This window comes from Nomascus leucogenys, chromosome 19 (genome assembly GCF_006542625.1).
Source record: "Nomascus leucogenys isolate Asia chromosome 19, Asia_NLE_v1, whole genome shotgun sequence".
Taxonomy (NCBI): domain Eukaryota; kingdom Metazoa; phylum Chordata; class Mammalia; order Primates; family Hylobatidae; genus Nomascus; species Nomascus leucogenys.
In genome coordinates this window covers 17,149,264-17,163,989 of record NC_044399.1, presented here as the reverse complement: position 1 = coordinate 17,163,989, position 14,726 = coordinate 17,149,264, and the positions used below count along the sequence as shown (strand labels likewise).

The following is a 14,726-nucleotide window of genomic DNA, read 5'->3' as shown; positions in this document are numbered from 1 at the left end:
ATTTACATTAGAGTGGGACAATTTTCTTCACAGGATTTGGAGGATTTTCTCCATTGTATCCTATGGGTATAGGGGATTTCCCATTCAGTTAAAATATCATTTAAACTGCTTTATATAAAAGTATGTTAAATCATTTATAAACTACGATTAAATGGTCTGTAATGTTATTTAAACTGCTTTATATAAAGATATGTCATTTATATGCTATAATTAAAGAGGAGTGATGTTAATATTTCAAAATAAGTATTTATGAGCCCTTCTATAATTTTCTGCCACTTTTAGGAGCTTGCATTCATCTTCGGGACCCAGAACTTGCTTTGGCTATTGAATCTTGCTTGAAAGGGCTTCTGCAGGCCTATTGTTGCCATAATCATGCTGATGAAAGGGTCCTCCACGCACTCATGAAAAGGTTTTATTTACCAGGGACTTCACGGCCGCCGATAATAGTTTCTGAGTTTCGGAATGAGATATATGATGTAAGACACAGGTAAGGCATTAGTAATTGAATATGTTTCTGGCTTTGCTTAATCGTATGCAAGATTGGAAAGAGTTGAAATGCTTTTAATGTTAATCATATCTTTACCACTGATTTGTAAAATTTCATCAAGCCACTTTAATTTCTGTCTAGGTATTAGTTCTAGGCATTAGAGAAACATAGATAAATACTCCCTAACATTGAAGTTCTTATATGTGGGAGACATTACAGGGAAACAGCTGTAGTATGGCTTAGAAATTACACCAGTGAGGAAAATGATATGACCAAATTAAGAGGGAGGGCCTAAGGAAGAACATTGGCGCCCATTACACACAGTTAAATTCTGAAGGTGTTTCACAGAATCCATAAAGAGCAGTAATTGTGTTCTTTGATGACCTTTCAAGGGAGCTCAGTGCCCAAACTGGCTTCTTTGGTAACTACTGGCTAACACTTTAAAAACGAATGTAGGCCAGGCACAGGGGCTCATGCCTGTAATCCCAGCACTTTGGTAGGCCAAGGCGGGCAGATTGCTTGAGCTCAGGAGTTCAAGACGAGCCTGGGCAACTTGGGGAGACCTGTCTACCAAAAATACAAAAAAATAGCCAGGCTTGGTGATGTGTGCCTGTGGTCCCAGCTACTTGGAAGGCTGAGGTGGGAGAATCGCTTGAGCCTAGGAGGTGGAGGTTGTAGTGATACAGTGAGCCAAGGTCATGCCACTGCACTCCAGCTTGGGTGAAGAATGAGACCGTGTCTCAAAAAAAAAAAAAAAAAAAAAAAAATGAATGTATATATCTATTCCCAGATTACATTTTAAAATTTCTTTTCGCTCACATCTCCACTTTTTAAAATAAACCTTCTTTTTAATTAAGTCTAATGCTATGTCTCTCGTATTTGGTAAATTAGTGTATGTAATTAACTCATGTTAATAGGTAAATCAAGGAAGAATTCAGAGAGGAGTTGAGAAATCATCAGTCTTTTAACTGACGAGTTTGTCAAGTGATAGAAAAAGTTAATTGCCTTGTAGGCAAATAGAATTCTGTGTGCAAAATGCGTGGAAGCATGACATTGGGAGTTATTCTGCAAAAAATAGCATTTGCATTTTTGATAGGAAGAAACAGATAGCACAGAGATTTGGGCAAAATCAATAAAATTTGTTAATTGAATGCAAGAGAAGGAAAAATCAGGATGACTCCTAGGTTTCTGGTTGGAGTGACTAGCTGAAGGATGCCATCAATTGTGAGGAATGTCCTCCTTGAATCTGAACTGTCATTTTAGGACCAAAGAGAATAGTCCTGGCCATTCTGGTGGGGCCTGCTCTGTGAACTGCCACAAGGACTCTGAAGAAGAGTGCCTGGCGCTACCTTGCTGGCACATTGTGTGTCCCAGCCTGTGCTTCTAATCACTTAGCCACGAAACACATGTGACAGAGGATCCAATGTATGTGTCATAATGCCAGTTTTCTTGGAAGTAGGTGAGTTTATGTGCTGAGAACAAGGGCCTCAGGAGTTGCTAGGATGTACCTTCTTTAAGGGTTTAGATTGGCTGCCAAGGAGAATGAGAGAGGAAGCTGACTCAAAGTCTGCTTAAGATACAAAAGCCTAGTGGCTGCAGGATTTTTCACTGATAATGTTTCTTTAGAGATGTGAGTGGAGGGAGAGTCTGTACTGTTAGATAAATATTAAGAGTTTTTTAGAGTGGGTAGGTATTGCAGAAAGGGAAGAGGGAAGCAGTTGAGTGTATTGTTGACAAACTAGTTTAAAGAAAGAGAGGCCTATAAGAAAGTGTTTAGACCCACCTCAATGAAGTTAGAGAATATGCTTAAACGCATGATAAGTCTGGAAGGATAGGAGGTTGTGGTAAGAGTGAGAAATTCAAGTTGAATGGAACAGGTCTAGGGGATGACAAAGTCCATGTTTTGGCTTCAGAAGCAGGTAGCTGAAACACAGTTGTTGGTGTTGTGGAAGAAACTAGATTCTAATCCTTTTGGGTGTTGACAGGATATTGACAAGAGTCTTGAGTATGTCTAACATTCTGTTAACTTTACCTGTCTTGTAAACATTTTGAAGGGGTGAGTTTTTTCTGTGTTTGAAGAACTTTTTCAGTATGAATTATGGTTCAAATGCTAAATTTAAAAACTGGCTATAATATTTTAATGTGGAAAATAATTGTAAAATATTATTAGGGTATTATAATGCATCAGATACATAGGACTCATTTCAGTCATTTAGGCTTATGCTAGATAACCTTAACAGCAGTACCTAGGAAGGTGCCTAGCTCATAAGGAGTATTCAGAAAATGTGCTTTCCTTTCCTATAAAGATGGCCTTGTTTCTTCTTTTCAGAGGACGTAGAAGCTACTAAACTACTCCTCCTGCTATTATGCCTGCATTTGTACATCTTGCCCCCATCTCAAGAGAGATTCTGTCTGAGGCTAATCTACTTGTGCCTTGAATCACATACTTTCTTGCCTGACTCATTAACCATTTAAAAAAATTATTTCAGCCCTCTCCTGAGCCTTAAACTTTCCTGTTAAATTTTCTCTCCGTTTTAAACAAGGTAGGTCTCTGATTTGTGTTTCTTCTTTTAAAAACACACCTCTCCTAGGGGAGACTGCATTCACTCATAGACTTACCACTCTTGGTCCCTAAATGTTAATTACATTCTCCAGTTATTTCCTTGTTGCCGAATCCAGTTGATATTTACCTTCTCTCAAGCATTAGATACTATTAAATACTCCTTCCTTCAAACTTCATATTCCTTTTGTTACTATGACACCATTTTCTTAGTTCTCATACTCTTTAGGTGTTTCTCAGCCTATTTGGTGGGCTTTTCTTCATTTCCTTCTGGTGCTCCCCACAGCTCTCTTCATAGTCTGTTATAACTTCTCACTTTATATCTTCTTATATTTGGAGAAATTAAAAATACACCAAATTTAGACCAGTCACAGTGGCTCACACCTGTAATCCCAGCACTTTGGGAGGCCGAATCGGGTGGATCATTTGAGCTCAGGCATTTAAGACCAGCCTGGGTAATGTGGTGAAACGCCGTCTCTACCCAAAAGACAAAAATAAACTGAGCATGGTGCTATGTGCCTGTGGTCCCAGCTACTCAGGAGCCTGAGGTGGGAGGATCGCTGGAGCTCTGGAAGTCAAGGCTGCAGTGGGCTGTGATCGTGCCACTGCACTCCAGGTGACAGAGGGAGGTCCTGTCTCAAAAAAATAAAATAAAAATACACCAAATTTAATCATGTTTTTTTCCTATATTTTAACTTAGTGGTGTTTTTCCTTTTACTTGACTTTAGAAATCACATCTTTTTATCAAATGATTTAAGTATAATTAGGATGAAAAAAATCATTTTGTCCTGTAACTCCGCTTACCAGTGAGGCCTATTATACTTGACTAGATTTTCTGTGCACTTTTTCCTTTGTCAGTATGTTTTGTTTAGACTTTCTGCTTAACATTGTTTGTGAACCTATGTACTATTATCTTCTCCTTGTCCCCTGTCACCAACATCTCATTACTAATATTCCTTTCTACTTTTGGCTCTGCTAGACTGATTTTGTATCCTCCCTCAACATACTATTAATTGTAATATAAGCCAGTATGAAGTAAATCCCAGGGACGAATAGCAAAAGGAAGAGGTAGTTGTGACTTGGTGCTTTAGAGGAAACTGGTAGTAACAGCTTCATGTAATGATGGCCTTTGGCTGCCCCCAAATGGTGACTCCTTCCTAGTGTCAAAACCTGTGCTCTCAACAGGCCGGCGAGAGTCTGCATTTCACCAGAACTGCCTACCACATCCTGCCCTCTTAGACTCCCACTCCTTTTCTTTATCTCCTTGTTCCCTACTTTGTTCCATTGACTGCCTGACATTTCTAGAGCACCCACACCCTATTCTTTCTTATCCTTGTTTTTTTTCCACCCAAACTCTGTCCTAAAAAGCCATTTACCTGCTACTGTCTCTTCTCTGCTTCTCTTTTCTCTGCTTCCCTTTTCAGGAAGAACTCAAAGGAGTTGTCTATGTCTCTAATTTCTCTCTACTTTCTTTCTTGAACCTTCTCCAGTCAGACTTTATAATTTCACCACATACCAAAACAGCTCTCATCAAGGCATCAGCAAGCCTCACTTTGCTTAATTCAATTAACTCAAAGTCATTACTATTCACTAATTTTACTTACTGGCAGTATTTGCCCTTGATCCTTTCATTCTTCCTGAAACACTTTTTCACTTGGCACCAAGGACCTCACTTTTCTCATTTTCCTAATTCTCTAGGTGTTCGTTTTTGGTGTCTTTTGCTGCTTCCTCCTCACTGCTGACCGTACCAGTGCTCCAGAACTCTTCTTGGTGTGCACTTCTCCCTAGGTGAACTCATCTGATTTCATGGCTTTACAGATCATACATTGATGACTGTGAAACTATGTTTGTAGGTTGCCTTTTTCTTCTGAACTCTAGAATATAATATACTTAATATATATTTTTCACTTAGATGCCCAATAAGCATTTCAAACTTACCACGTCTGAAAGCCATACTCCTGATTTCCACCCCAAAACCTGCACTTTCAGTAATCTTCTCCATCTTCATTTCTCTATTGCAGGGTCATTCTTGACTCCTTTCAGCTACCCCACATCCTACTGGCTGTACTTTAGAAATATACCCCAGATCTGACCACTTGTGTGGTGACTGCACTGGCTCATGCCATCATCGTGTTTCCCTTGAGGATTGCACAGGCTGATCTCCCTGCTTCTGGTTACTTGGCACCACAGTCTCAGTACAGCAGCCAACGTAAAGTCAGGGCATGTTGTGCCTCTGCTCAAAGGACTCTAAACTTTGCTGTTTTCCTTATCACAGCCCTGACTGTGACCTCTAGGCCTGGATGATCTGTCCTCTCACCATCTTTCTTATCCTGTCTCTAGAAGCACTTCCCTCCCTGATCTGCCCACTGTGGCAATCTGTCTCCTTGCTTCTCTGGCACACCTTTTAGAGTCTTCGCGATTGCCCTTCCATCTGTCTGAAATGGTCTTCTAAGGTTACTTATGTGACTATATCATTTCCTCAGGTATCTGCCCAGTGTTACCTTAGTGAGGCTTTTTCTAGTCTTTTGTGTGTGTGTAAAAAAGCACCATAAGCTGCCTTTCCCTTCTGTTTCTTTATTCTGTGTCTTCCTTCAAAAAAATGTAAGCTCCATGAACAGGGTGTAGTTTGTTTTGTATACTGCTCCCTTTATCCTCTGGAACAGCACCTGGCACAGAGTAGGTGCTCACTAAATATGTGTTGAATTAGTGGATGAATAGGTATAAAACATGCATGCAAAGATACTTTGTTTTGGAATTCTAGGGCTAGGAAAGCACTAAGAATGCTACCACCATCTCCTCCTCCTCAGCCATTGATTGCTCCTGTACCTCCTATTCTTAGTATGTTCATTTTTCAGTGCTATTAGTAGCTCACATGTTTACATTTTAGTTGAAAGATTGTCTCTTTCATGAGCCCAAATTACAATTCATAAGAATATCTTTTCTTTCATATTTCCTCTGTGTTGGTAATAAACTTTGCTTCAGTTTTTCTTTTCTCATATCAGAGAAAAGATTGTTTAGCTATTTATAATGAATTTTAAATAATTGACTTATGTATGACAACTATGAGATTTAAGGAAATTGTAATTATTAATTATAGTAGGCAGCAGGGCATATTGATTAAGAATCTGGACTCTAGAGCTGAGCTGCCTGGTTTAAATCCTAGCCCAGTTACATAACTAGCTTCGTGACGTTGGGGAACATACTCAACTCTCGGAAGCATCCTCATCTGAAAAAAATGTGGAGCGAATAATACTATTTATCTTTATGTGGTTGTTATGAGGATTGAATGAGCTAATATCTGTAACATGCTTATCACAGTGCCTAGCACATAGTATTATATAAATGCTAAATAAATAAACCTATACAGCTGTGTTTTCAAATGTTACCAGATATTTGATATTGTCTTGTTATTTATAATTTCCCCATTACAAATATATATGGAAATATATATACTCTATTATATATATATACACAATTTTCATATGTATATATTTATAATTAAAATTTGCTAAGTTAATCCTTCTGTATTTTTGTCTCCTAGAGCTGCTTATCATCCAGAGTTCCCAACAGTTCTGACAGCTTTAGAAATAGATAATGCGGTTGTGGCAAATAGCCTAATTGACATGAGAGGCATAGAGACAGTGCTACTAATCAAAGTACGACCTCCAGATCTTTGCTGTATTTCATGTTATTGTTAAATTTTTAAAACTGAAGATGACTATATAAATTCCTATTCCCCTTTTATCATAGAGTTGTTGATGTGTTTCACTATTGTACTTTTACCTGATAGGAAAATCTATAGGATAATATAGAAACTGGTTGATTTGTATGTTTTCTGCCCATGGAACTTTGTAACTTTCAGCTGTTCTTTATAAAATCATTTCACAAATGCATATTAATTCTTTTGGTGCATGGTGCTATAAAATTTTTTTGTTCATTTTTGTTTGGCTGCCAAATTTATTTTTTATTTGCCCTTACAGACGCATATATTATTCTACTTAAATGAAGTATTTTGCTTGATATCTTATGACTTCTTTTTCATATAACTTTGTACTCTGTTAGATAAATCAATATTTACTGTTTATCTGTGTAGGTATTTTTATGTGCTTGTTAGATCACCATATTTTGTTTCCTCTGTTCACATAAATTTGCTGAGAAGGGACAAGGTGATTTATATTGTCTTGTTATTTAAAACAAATCTGTAATGAAGACAAAAGTCTTTTTTTCTCATTAATAGACGCTAAGAAGGGTCTAGATAACTCAAATGTGTGTATGTATATAATATATACATATACATATGTTCATATTGTAATTATTTGTGGGTTCTACTCATATTTTAGAATGGTACTTGAAAAAAAATAATGAAGGCTTGTTGTAAAGGTCTGTCCCCAGAGAGGTTGATTAGGCCTTAATTAACCTAATCTTCTTTTACTTCCTCCAGGGCTTAAATATTTCCAGACTTTCCCTACATATTTCAGTATATTAATCTTTTATTAGAATTTACTATTCATTCATATCTTTTCTAGGGTGTAAAAGTCATTTAGAAAAATAATTAGTATGAACTGGTCTAAAGTCTATATTTTCACATTAAAAAGCACTTAGAATAGTTTTAACTTTTAAATAGATAGCAGTATTCGAATTTAAAAATAAATATACACCAATTTGTCATGAAGCATTGTTTACTAACCTGTTTTAAGACTTTTTAAATAGTTTTAATTCTTCTAACCTTGAAAGTTTTTAAAAATTTAACTTTATGAAATTATTTGAATGTTTTAAAAAGAATACTTGAATCATATTAAAATAATAAGGGCGAGTAACATTTTGAAATTCTGTACATCAGAAAAATTTTCACATCGTCTTAAAAAATTTATTTTCTTCTATTCTTTTAGAATAATTCTGTAGCTCGTGCAGTAATGCAGTCCCAAAAGCCACCCAAAAATTGTAGAGAAGCTTTTACTGCTGATGGTGATCAAGTTTTTGCAGGACGTTATTATTCATCTGAAAACACAAGACCTAAGTTCCTAAGCAGAGATGTGGATTCTGAAATAAGGTTAGAGTCAAGTTTAGCTGTACTGTATTATTCCCACTGCTTCCTTTGGGGTTCTTTCATATTACTCTTTTCATATTACTCTTTTAATGGTTGTTTCAGTGAGGACGTGAGTAATCTATCTCTGCTTGGTCTTAAAACATCACTTAGCTAGTCATAGAATTCGAGGTTGACAGTTATCTTGCATCATCACTTTAACAACAGCATTCAGGACTGATAATCCAGAACGTATTCCCTCAACTGGATCATTTGTACACTATTTGTTACTTGTCCTCAAGGAGATAGGAGCTTGACTCAGAATGTAAATCAGCTACATCACTGTGCTCACTGTTTAGTTTTACTGATTTGTCTCAGAGAGGATACAGCAGGCTAGTTTACATTCTGGCTCAAGCTCCTTATAATGTCCCTGATTGGTACTTTGAGTTGCACAGTTCTAGAAAGAAGATCAATTGACATGATTAGAGCACATGCCTAGGAAAATACAGCTACTAGAAGAGACAAATTGAGAAGTTAAACGAAAAACTAATAAGAGATTCATGAGCATGCAAAAAGAAATTTTGGTATCAGAAAACAACCCCATGATTTCTTAACTGAATTCATTCAGTTGATGAATTGATGGTTTGGGCCTGAATTAATGACTTAGAAGATCTTCAGTAGAAGAACTTAGGACTGAAGTAAAATAAATATCTAAGAAAACTGAGCAAAAAAAAAAAATCATAAATGACTTATATGTGTAGGAGAAATGAGGGTTTTGTTGAAATAGATTTCTTCTAGTCATTTTTATGTGATTATGAGAGCAGAATAAAGGAAAATAACCAAAATGGATGTTGGAAAGTTTAGTAAAACACCAATTAACAATAGAAAAAGTTGAATGACTAGCACCTTGGTGTTCTGGCACTTGCTTTTGTTTATTATCTCAATGCAGTTTTCAGTTGTAAAAGTACACATAATGTGTAAGCAAGCCCTTAGAATGATTACCACGGTGGTTCATAAAAAAAATTACCTGTGAATTTTTGAATTGTTAAAATGCTGTCACATTTTAATGTAATCTTCTGAAGTATGCTCTTTAAAATTTTATTCTTTTATTTGTTCTTTCAAACAACAAATACTTAATGGGTATCTAATATTCCAGGTGCTAATCAAGGCACAAGACACATAAGGAAACAAAGTATTAATATACAAAATTGCTCTACTGGATCTTAAATTAAGGGGAAGATAGACTATAAATGAATACTAGGTTAGGTGGTGATCAGTGCTGTGGAGACAAATAAAGCATAGTGTGGGGCAAGAGAGTGACGAGTATGCTATTTTAGATAGGCTGTCGGGAATGATGTATTCATCCCACACAAACAACTCACATACTCAGCTCAGGCTTAATGTATTTTTCATTAGGTAACATGTTCTCTATGTAAAAACTCAGTAAAAAAAACTAAGGAGGAACACTATATGAAAATGTATAGGAATTAGTTTTACCCAGTAAAAACAAAGTTGTAAAATTTATTAGTTTTATTAAAGTTACATTGATTGCTTAAATTTATTCTATATGTTCAGAAAAATTGTATAATAACGATATTGTCTTGCTTATTTTGTTGGTTTTCATTTTTGGTTTAGGCTGTAGTTTCCGAAGTTTGTTTACTTGACAATTTTTGTTTGTTTGTTTGTTTGTTTTTTGTTTTTGAGACAGGGTCTCACTCTGTCACCCAGGCTAGAGTGCAGTGGCAAGATCTTGGCTCACTGCATCCTCTGCCTCAATGTTCAAGTGATTCCTGTGCCTCAGCCACCTGAGTAGCTGGGAGTACAGGCAAGCGCCACCATGCCCAACTAATGTTTGTGGAGACAGGGTTTCACCATATTGACCAGGCTGGTCTCAAACTCCTGGCTTCAAGTGATCTACCCACCTCCACCTCCTAAAGTGCTGAGATTACAGGGGTAAGCCACTGCACCCAGTCTGGCAATTTATTTTTTTAATTTTAATTTTTTTTTTTTTTTTTGAGACAGGGTCTCTCTGTTGATCAGGCTGGAGTGCAGTGGTGCAATCTTGGCCCACTGCAACCTCTGCCTCCTGGGTTCAAGCTATTTTCCTGCCTCAGCCTCCTGAGAAGCTGGGACTACAGGCACATGCCACCACACCCGACTAATTTCTGCTCTTTTTGGTAGAGACAAGATTTCGCCATGTTGATCAGGCTGGTCTCGAACTCCTGACCTCAAGTGATCTGCCCGCCTCAGCCTCCCAAAGTGCTGAGATTACAGGAGTGAGCCACCGTGCCCAGCCGCAATTTTTTTTTTTTTTTTAGCAAAATTACTATTTGTTAATAAAAGTTTAGGTTTATATAATAAAATAAATATTTCATATTAAATCCTGAGGACCCATATTAAATTTTTGCACCTGGCCCCATTTTTATCAGATATTGCACTATTCTCTTCCTTTCCACATTTTTATCATTTATTCAGCTAACATTTATTGAGTCTTTTTTTTTTAATTTAAAAATTCTAGCAAGGTAGCACAGTTGTTTTACATAACAGTAAATGTTATATATACTATTATTTTATGTACCAGTAAAAAGGAAATAAATGCTAATTGAACGACGAACTGCAAAATGGTTTCAGATTTCAGAGATGTTAAAATGTGGAGAAATACGCATCTTAGTGGAATATGGCCAGCTCCAGGGAATATCCCCCAGACTGGGGAAAAGTTGTCCTTAACTGCAAAGGTAGTTCTCTTCCACCAAGCACACAGCTTTGGAAGACAGATACTTGGATTAGTGAGGAAAAGATCACTTATGAAGCCAGTTGACTCTGCTGTATGGAGACTCATTTTTATGAATTTGGAATCTGGTACTTTATTTATTCTCCATATCTTCTTATTGTCGTCCTCTTCTTCCCCTTCACTCCTCACACATTCATTGCGTTTATTCACCAACAGAAGTATTAAGCTATTAGTTTTATCCGTTTTAATCACTCTCTGTGCCTTTTTGTATTTCTTTTTATCTTCTCCCCTAGTTGGTCCAGCTGATGAAAAATTTAGAGAATACAATTCAGTTATCTCTTCTCCCAGATTCACTCTTATGCTCCTCTAGTACTATGGATATAATATAGTGTCCTGTTCACATTTTAATGTTATAGTTTATTTCCTGATTTTTTTTTTTAAGGAGTCACATCTTAATTCTGTTTCTACTTCTGTCTACCACTATGCATAATACTGGCACACATAAGGCATAAGTATATTTGACCCTCGAACAGTGCAGCGGTTAGGGGCACTGACCCCCCATGCAGTCAAAGTCTGTACAACTTTTGACTCCCCAAAAACTTAATAGCCTACTGTTGACTGGAAGCCTTACTGATAACATAAATAGTCGATTAATATATTTTTTAGATGTTATATGTATTGTGTACTGTATTCTTATAATGCAGTATATACAGTACAGTATATTATACAATATACTACAAATACAGTATATTATACCATACAGTATATCATATATTATATTCTTACAATACAGTTAGCTACAGAAAAGAGTATGTTAAAATCATAAGGAAGAGAAAAATATATTTACTATTAATTAAATAAAAGTACATCATCATTAAGGTCTTTATCCTTGTCTTCACATTGAATAAGCTGAGGAAAAGGAGTGGTTGGTCTTACTGTCTCAGGGGTGGCAGAGGCAGAAGAAAATCTGTGTATAAGTGGACCCACATATTTCAAACCGTGCATTGTTCAAGAGTCAACTCTACTTGTTAAGGAAATAAGTAAAACTTGATTCCTGTTTAGAATGTTTTCTGAAATGTCTGCAATAGATTTTCATGATTAATAGCTTGGTAGGATTATAGAACTGGTTTAACCGAAAAGGATTTTGCACATAACTTACTATAAATAAGGCTTTCTTTGTAAAGGTCTAAAGTATTTGTAATATTGAGAAAAAGATTTAAAGTATTTTTTATCTTCTCCTTTCCTATCAAGTGACTTGGAGCATGAGGTTGACAATAAGATGGCCCAGATATTAAATCTTCAGCAACATTTATCTGTCCTTGAAAAAGATATTAAACACAATGAGGAACTTCTTAAAAGGTGCCAACTACATTATAAAGAACTAAAGGTAAAAAAAAATAATAATAAACTTTCTTTTGTTTTTTTCAACTTACTACTACCAAGTTTATTTTAAGATCCCATTATTGACTCCGAGCAATTCTCAAACCTTTTGGCCTCAAGCCCCTTTACACTCATCAAAGAGCTTTCATTTATGTGGGTATATCTATCAATGTTTACATTTTTAAAAATTAAAACAATTTAAGAATATTTATTAATTCATGTGTTAGTCCGTTTTCATACTGCTGATAAAGACATACCCAAGACTGGGTAATTTATAAAGAAAAAGAGGTTTAATGGACTGACAGTTTCACATGGTTGGGGAGGCCTCTCAATCATGGCAGAAGGCAAAAGGCATGTTTTACATGGCGGCAGCCATGAGAGAAAAAGAGCCAAGCAAAAGGGGAAACGCCTTATAAAACCATCAAATCTCATGAGACTTACTCACTACCACAAGAATAGTAGGGGGGAAGCTGCCTCTATGGTTCAGTTATCTCCCATCGGGTCCTTCCCACAACACATGGGATTATGGGAACTTAAATTCAAGGTGAGATCTGGGTGGGGACACAGCCAAACCATATCAATTCATTTAAAAATAGTAATAAACTTAGTTAACGGAAATATTTTTCATTTAAAATACAAAGTTTTGAAACCAAAAAGATTTGTGAAGATTGGAATATTTTTGTAAGTATCTGATGTCCAGTTTAGTAAAATTCAATTAAATAGTTATGTCGGTTTTTGCATTCAGTCTGTTGTGGTATTACAAATCATATATTTATAAACCTTATATACACTCATGAGAAAATGCTAATAAAAATGGCAAATAATGTCTAATTGTTTTTATGAAAATAGTTTTGGCCTCACAGACCATCTGAAAGGATATCAGAAACCCCCATAGGTTACTTGGATCATATTTTGAAAATCACTGGATTAGAATAATCATTGCATAACTTGAGACTTTGGATGTTTCAGAAAAATTTTTCTCGATGGACTCAACAGTGCCATCATTTAAAATGCTAAGATGGATTACTTACATCTCTTTGGGATGGGAATGGATTAGTATATAAGAATGATATGGCAGAATTTATACGTAATTTCCTTTGGTTGATTTAATACTAATGTACCCCTTTCATTAATTATGGAATCCTGTATCATCAACATTATAGAGCTTTGTAGATTAATACATCCTTTCCAAGGTTTTTGGTTTAGATTTTTTTTTATGTTACTAAAATCCAAATACTTTTCTTTTAGATGAAAATAAGAAAAAATATTTCTGAAATTCGGGAACTTGAGAACATAGAAGAACACCAGTCTGTTGATATTGCAACTTTGGTAAAATACTTTTTTTCAATTTAAATGTAATATTAAAGGGTAAAGCCACCATTTAAGTTAATGGCATCAACTCAGCTTTTTTAGAAAGTTCTTTTAATTGAAGCTACTCTTTATGATTGCTGTCTCCATTCACCAAGAAGGCAAAAACTACCTGGTATATAGCCTTCATATTTTTTAATGTTTTGTATATATATAACTTTCATGCATAATAATTGATTTTGTCTTCTGTCACATGGAAAAAAACTTTACCAAAACTTAATTGTATTTCTAAACAAGGGCCCATCAAACACTGCTGCCGAGCATAGTGTTTTTCTCATAGGCACTTTCAGAGTTCATCAGTATCAATATGAATGGGCACAGATGTCAGGATCATCTTTTAGTCAGTTCTAGTTGGTGTCTTGTTTTTTTTTCTTTTTTTCAAGTCAGTATTTTTAATTCAACATATTTTTACTGTATTTTTTTTTTCAGGAATCTGTTTATGACACCTAGCTTTTTTGAGTTGCAGTAAACAGTGAATTAGATAAATGGCACAGTTTTGTTAAAATGAATAAATATTTACTGAGTGTCTGCTCTGTATCAGGAAGCATATTAACTGCTAAGGAATACAGCAGTGCACAAAATGGAATAAGTCTCAGTGCTAGTGAAGCTTTACTCTGATTAGAATTTGTCTCCATTTTTTACTAGTAGTCTTGTTTTTCACTTTCTGCTTTTTATTTTACTGCTTTAATTCCTTTTTTTGATAGACTAAATTTTTTTATTATTATTATTATTATTATTTTGAGACGGAGTATCACTCTTGTTGCCCAGGCTGAAGTGCAGTGGTGCAGTCTTGGCTCACTGCAACCTCTGCCTCCCGGGTTCAAGCAATTCTCCTGCGTCAGCCTCCCAAGTAGCTAGGATTACACAGGCATGTACCACCACACCCGGCTAATTTTTTATTTAGTAAAGACAGGCTTTCACCCTGTTGGTCAGGCTGGTCTCAAACTCCTGTCCTTAGGTGATCCACCCGTGTCGGCCTCCCAAAGTGCTGGGATTACAGGCATGAGCCACTGCACCTGGCCAACTAAATTTCTTAAACATACGGATAATATCTTATTTATCTTTGTTTACTTAGCATCTAACATATTCTCTGGCACAAGATATATATTGTATAGTTTGGAAAAAATGAATAGATAGAATGAAAGTTATTCTTTTTGATTATGATCTTAAGCAGAAT

General features: G+C 35.8%; 1 protein-coding gene across 4 annotated transcripts in view; it reads left to right on the top strand.

The window, feature by feature from the left end:
- SMC6 (structural maintenance of chromosomes 6) overlaps nt 1–14,726 on the top strand; it is a 97,550-nt gene that overhangs the window by 45,058 nt on the left and 37,766 nt on the right. For all 4 annotated transcript variants that reach the window (XM_003275952.3, XM_030799869.1, XM_030799870.1 and 1 more), the window contains 5 exons: nt 283–487; nt 6,589–6,703; nt 7,937–8,097; nt 12,053–12,188; nt 13,430–13,510. In XM_003275952.3, the coding sequence (XP_003276000.1) occupies nt 283–487; nt 6,589–6,703; nt 7,937–8,097; nt 12,053–12,188; nt 13,430–13,510 (698 nt within the window). The remainder of the gene's footprint in view (nt 1–282; nt 488–6,588; nt 6,704–7,936; nt 8,098–12,052; nt 12,189–13,429; nt 13,511–14,726) is intronic.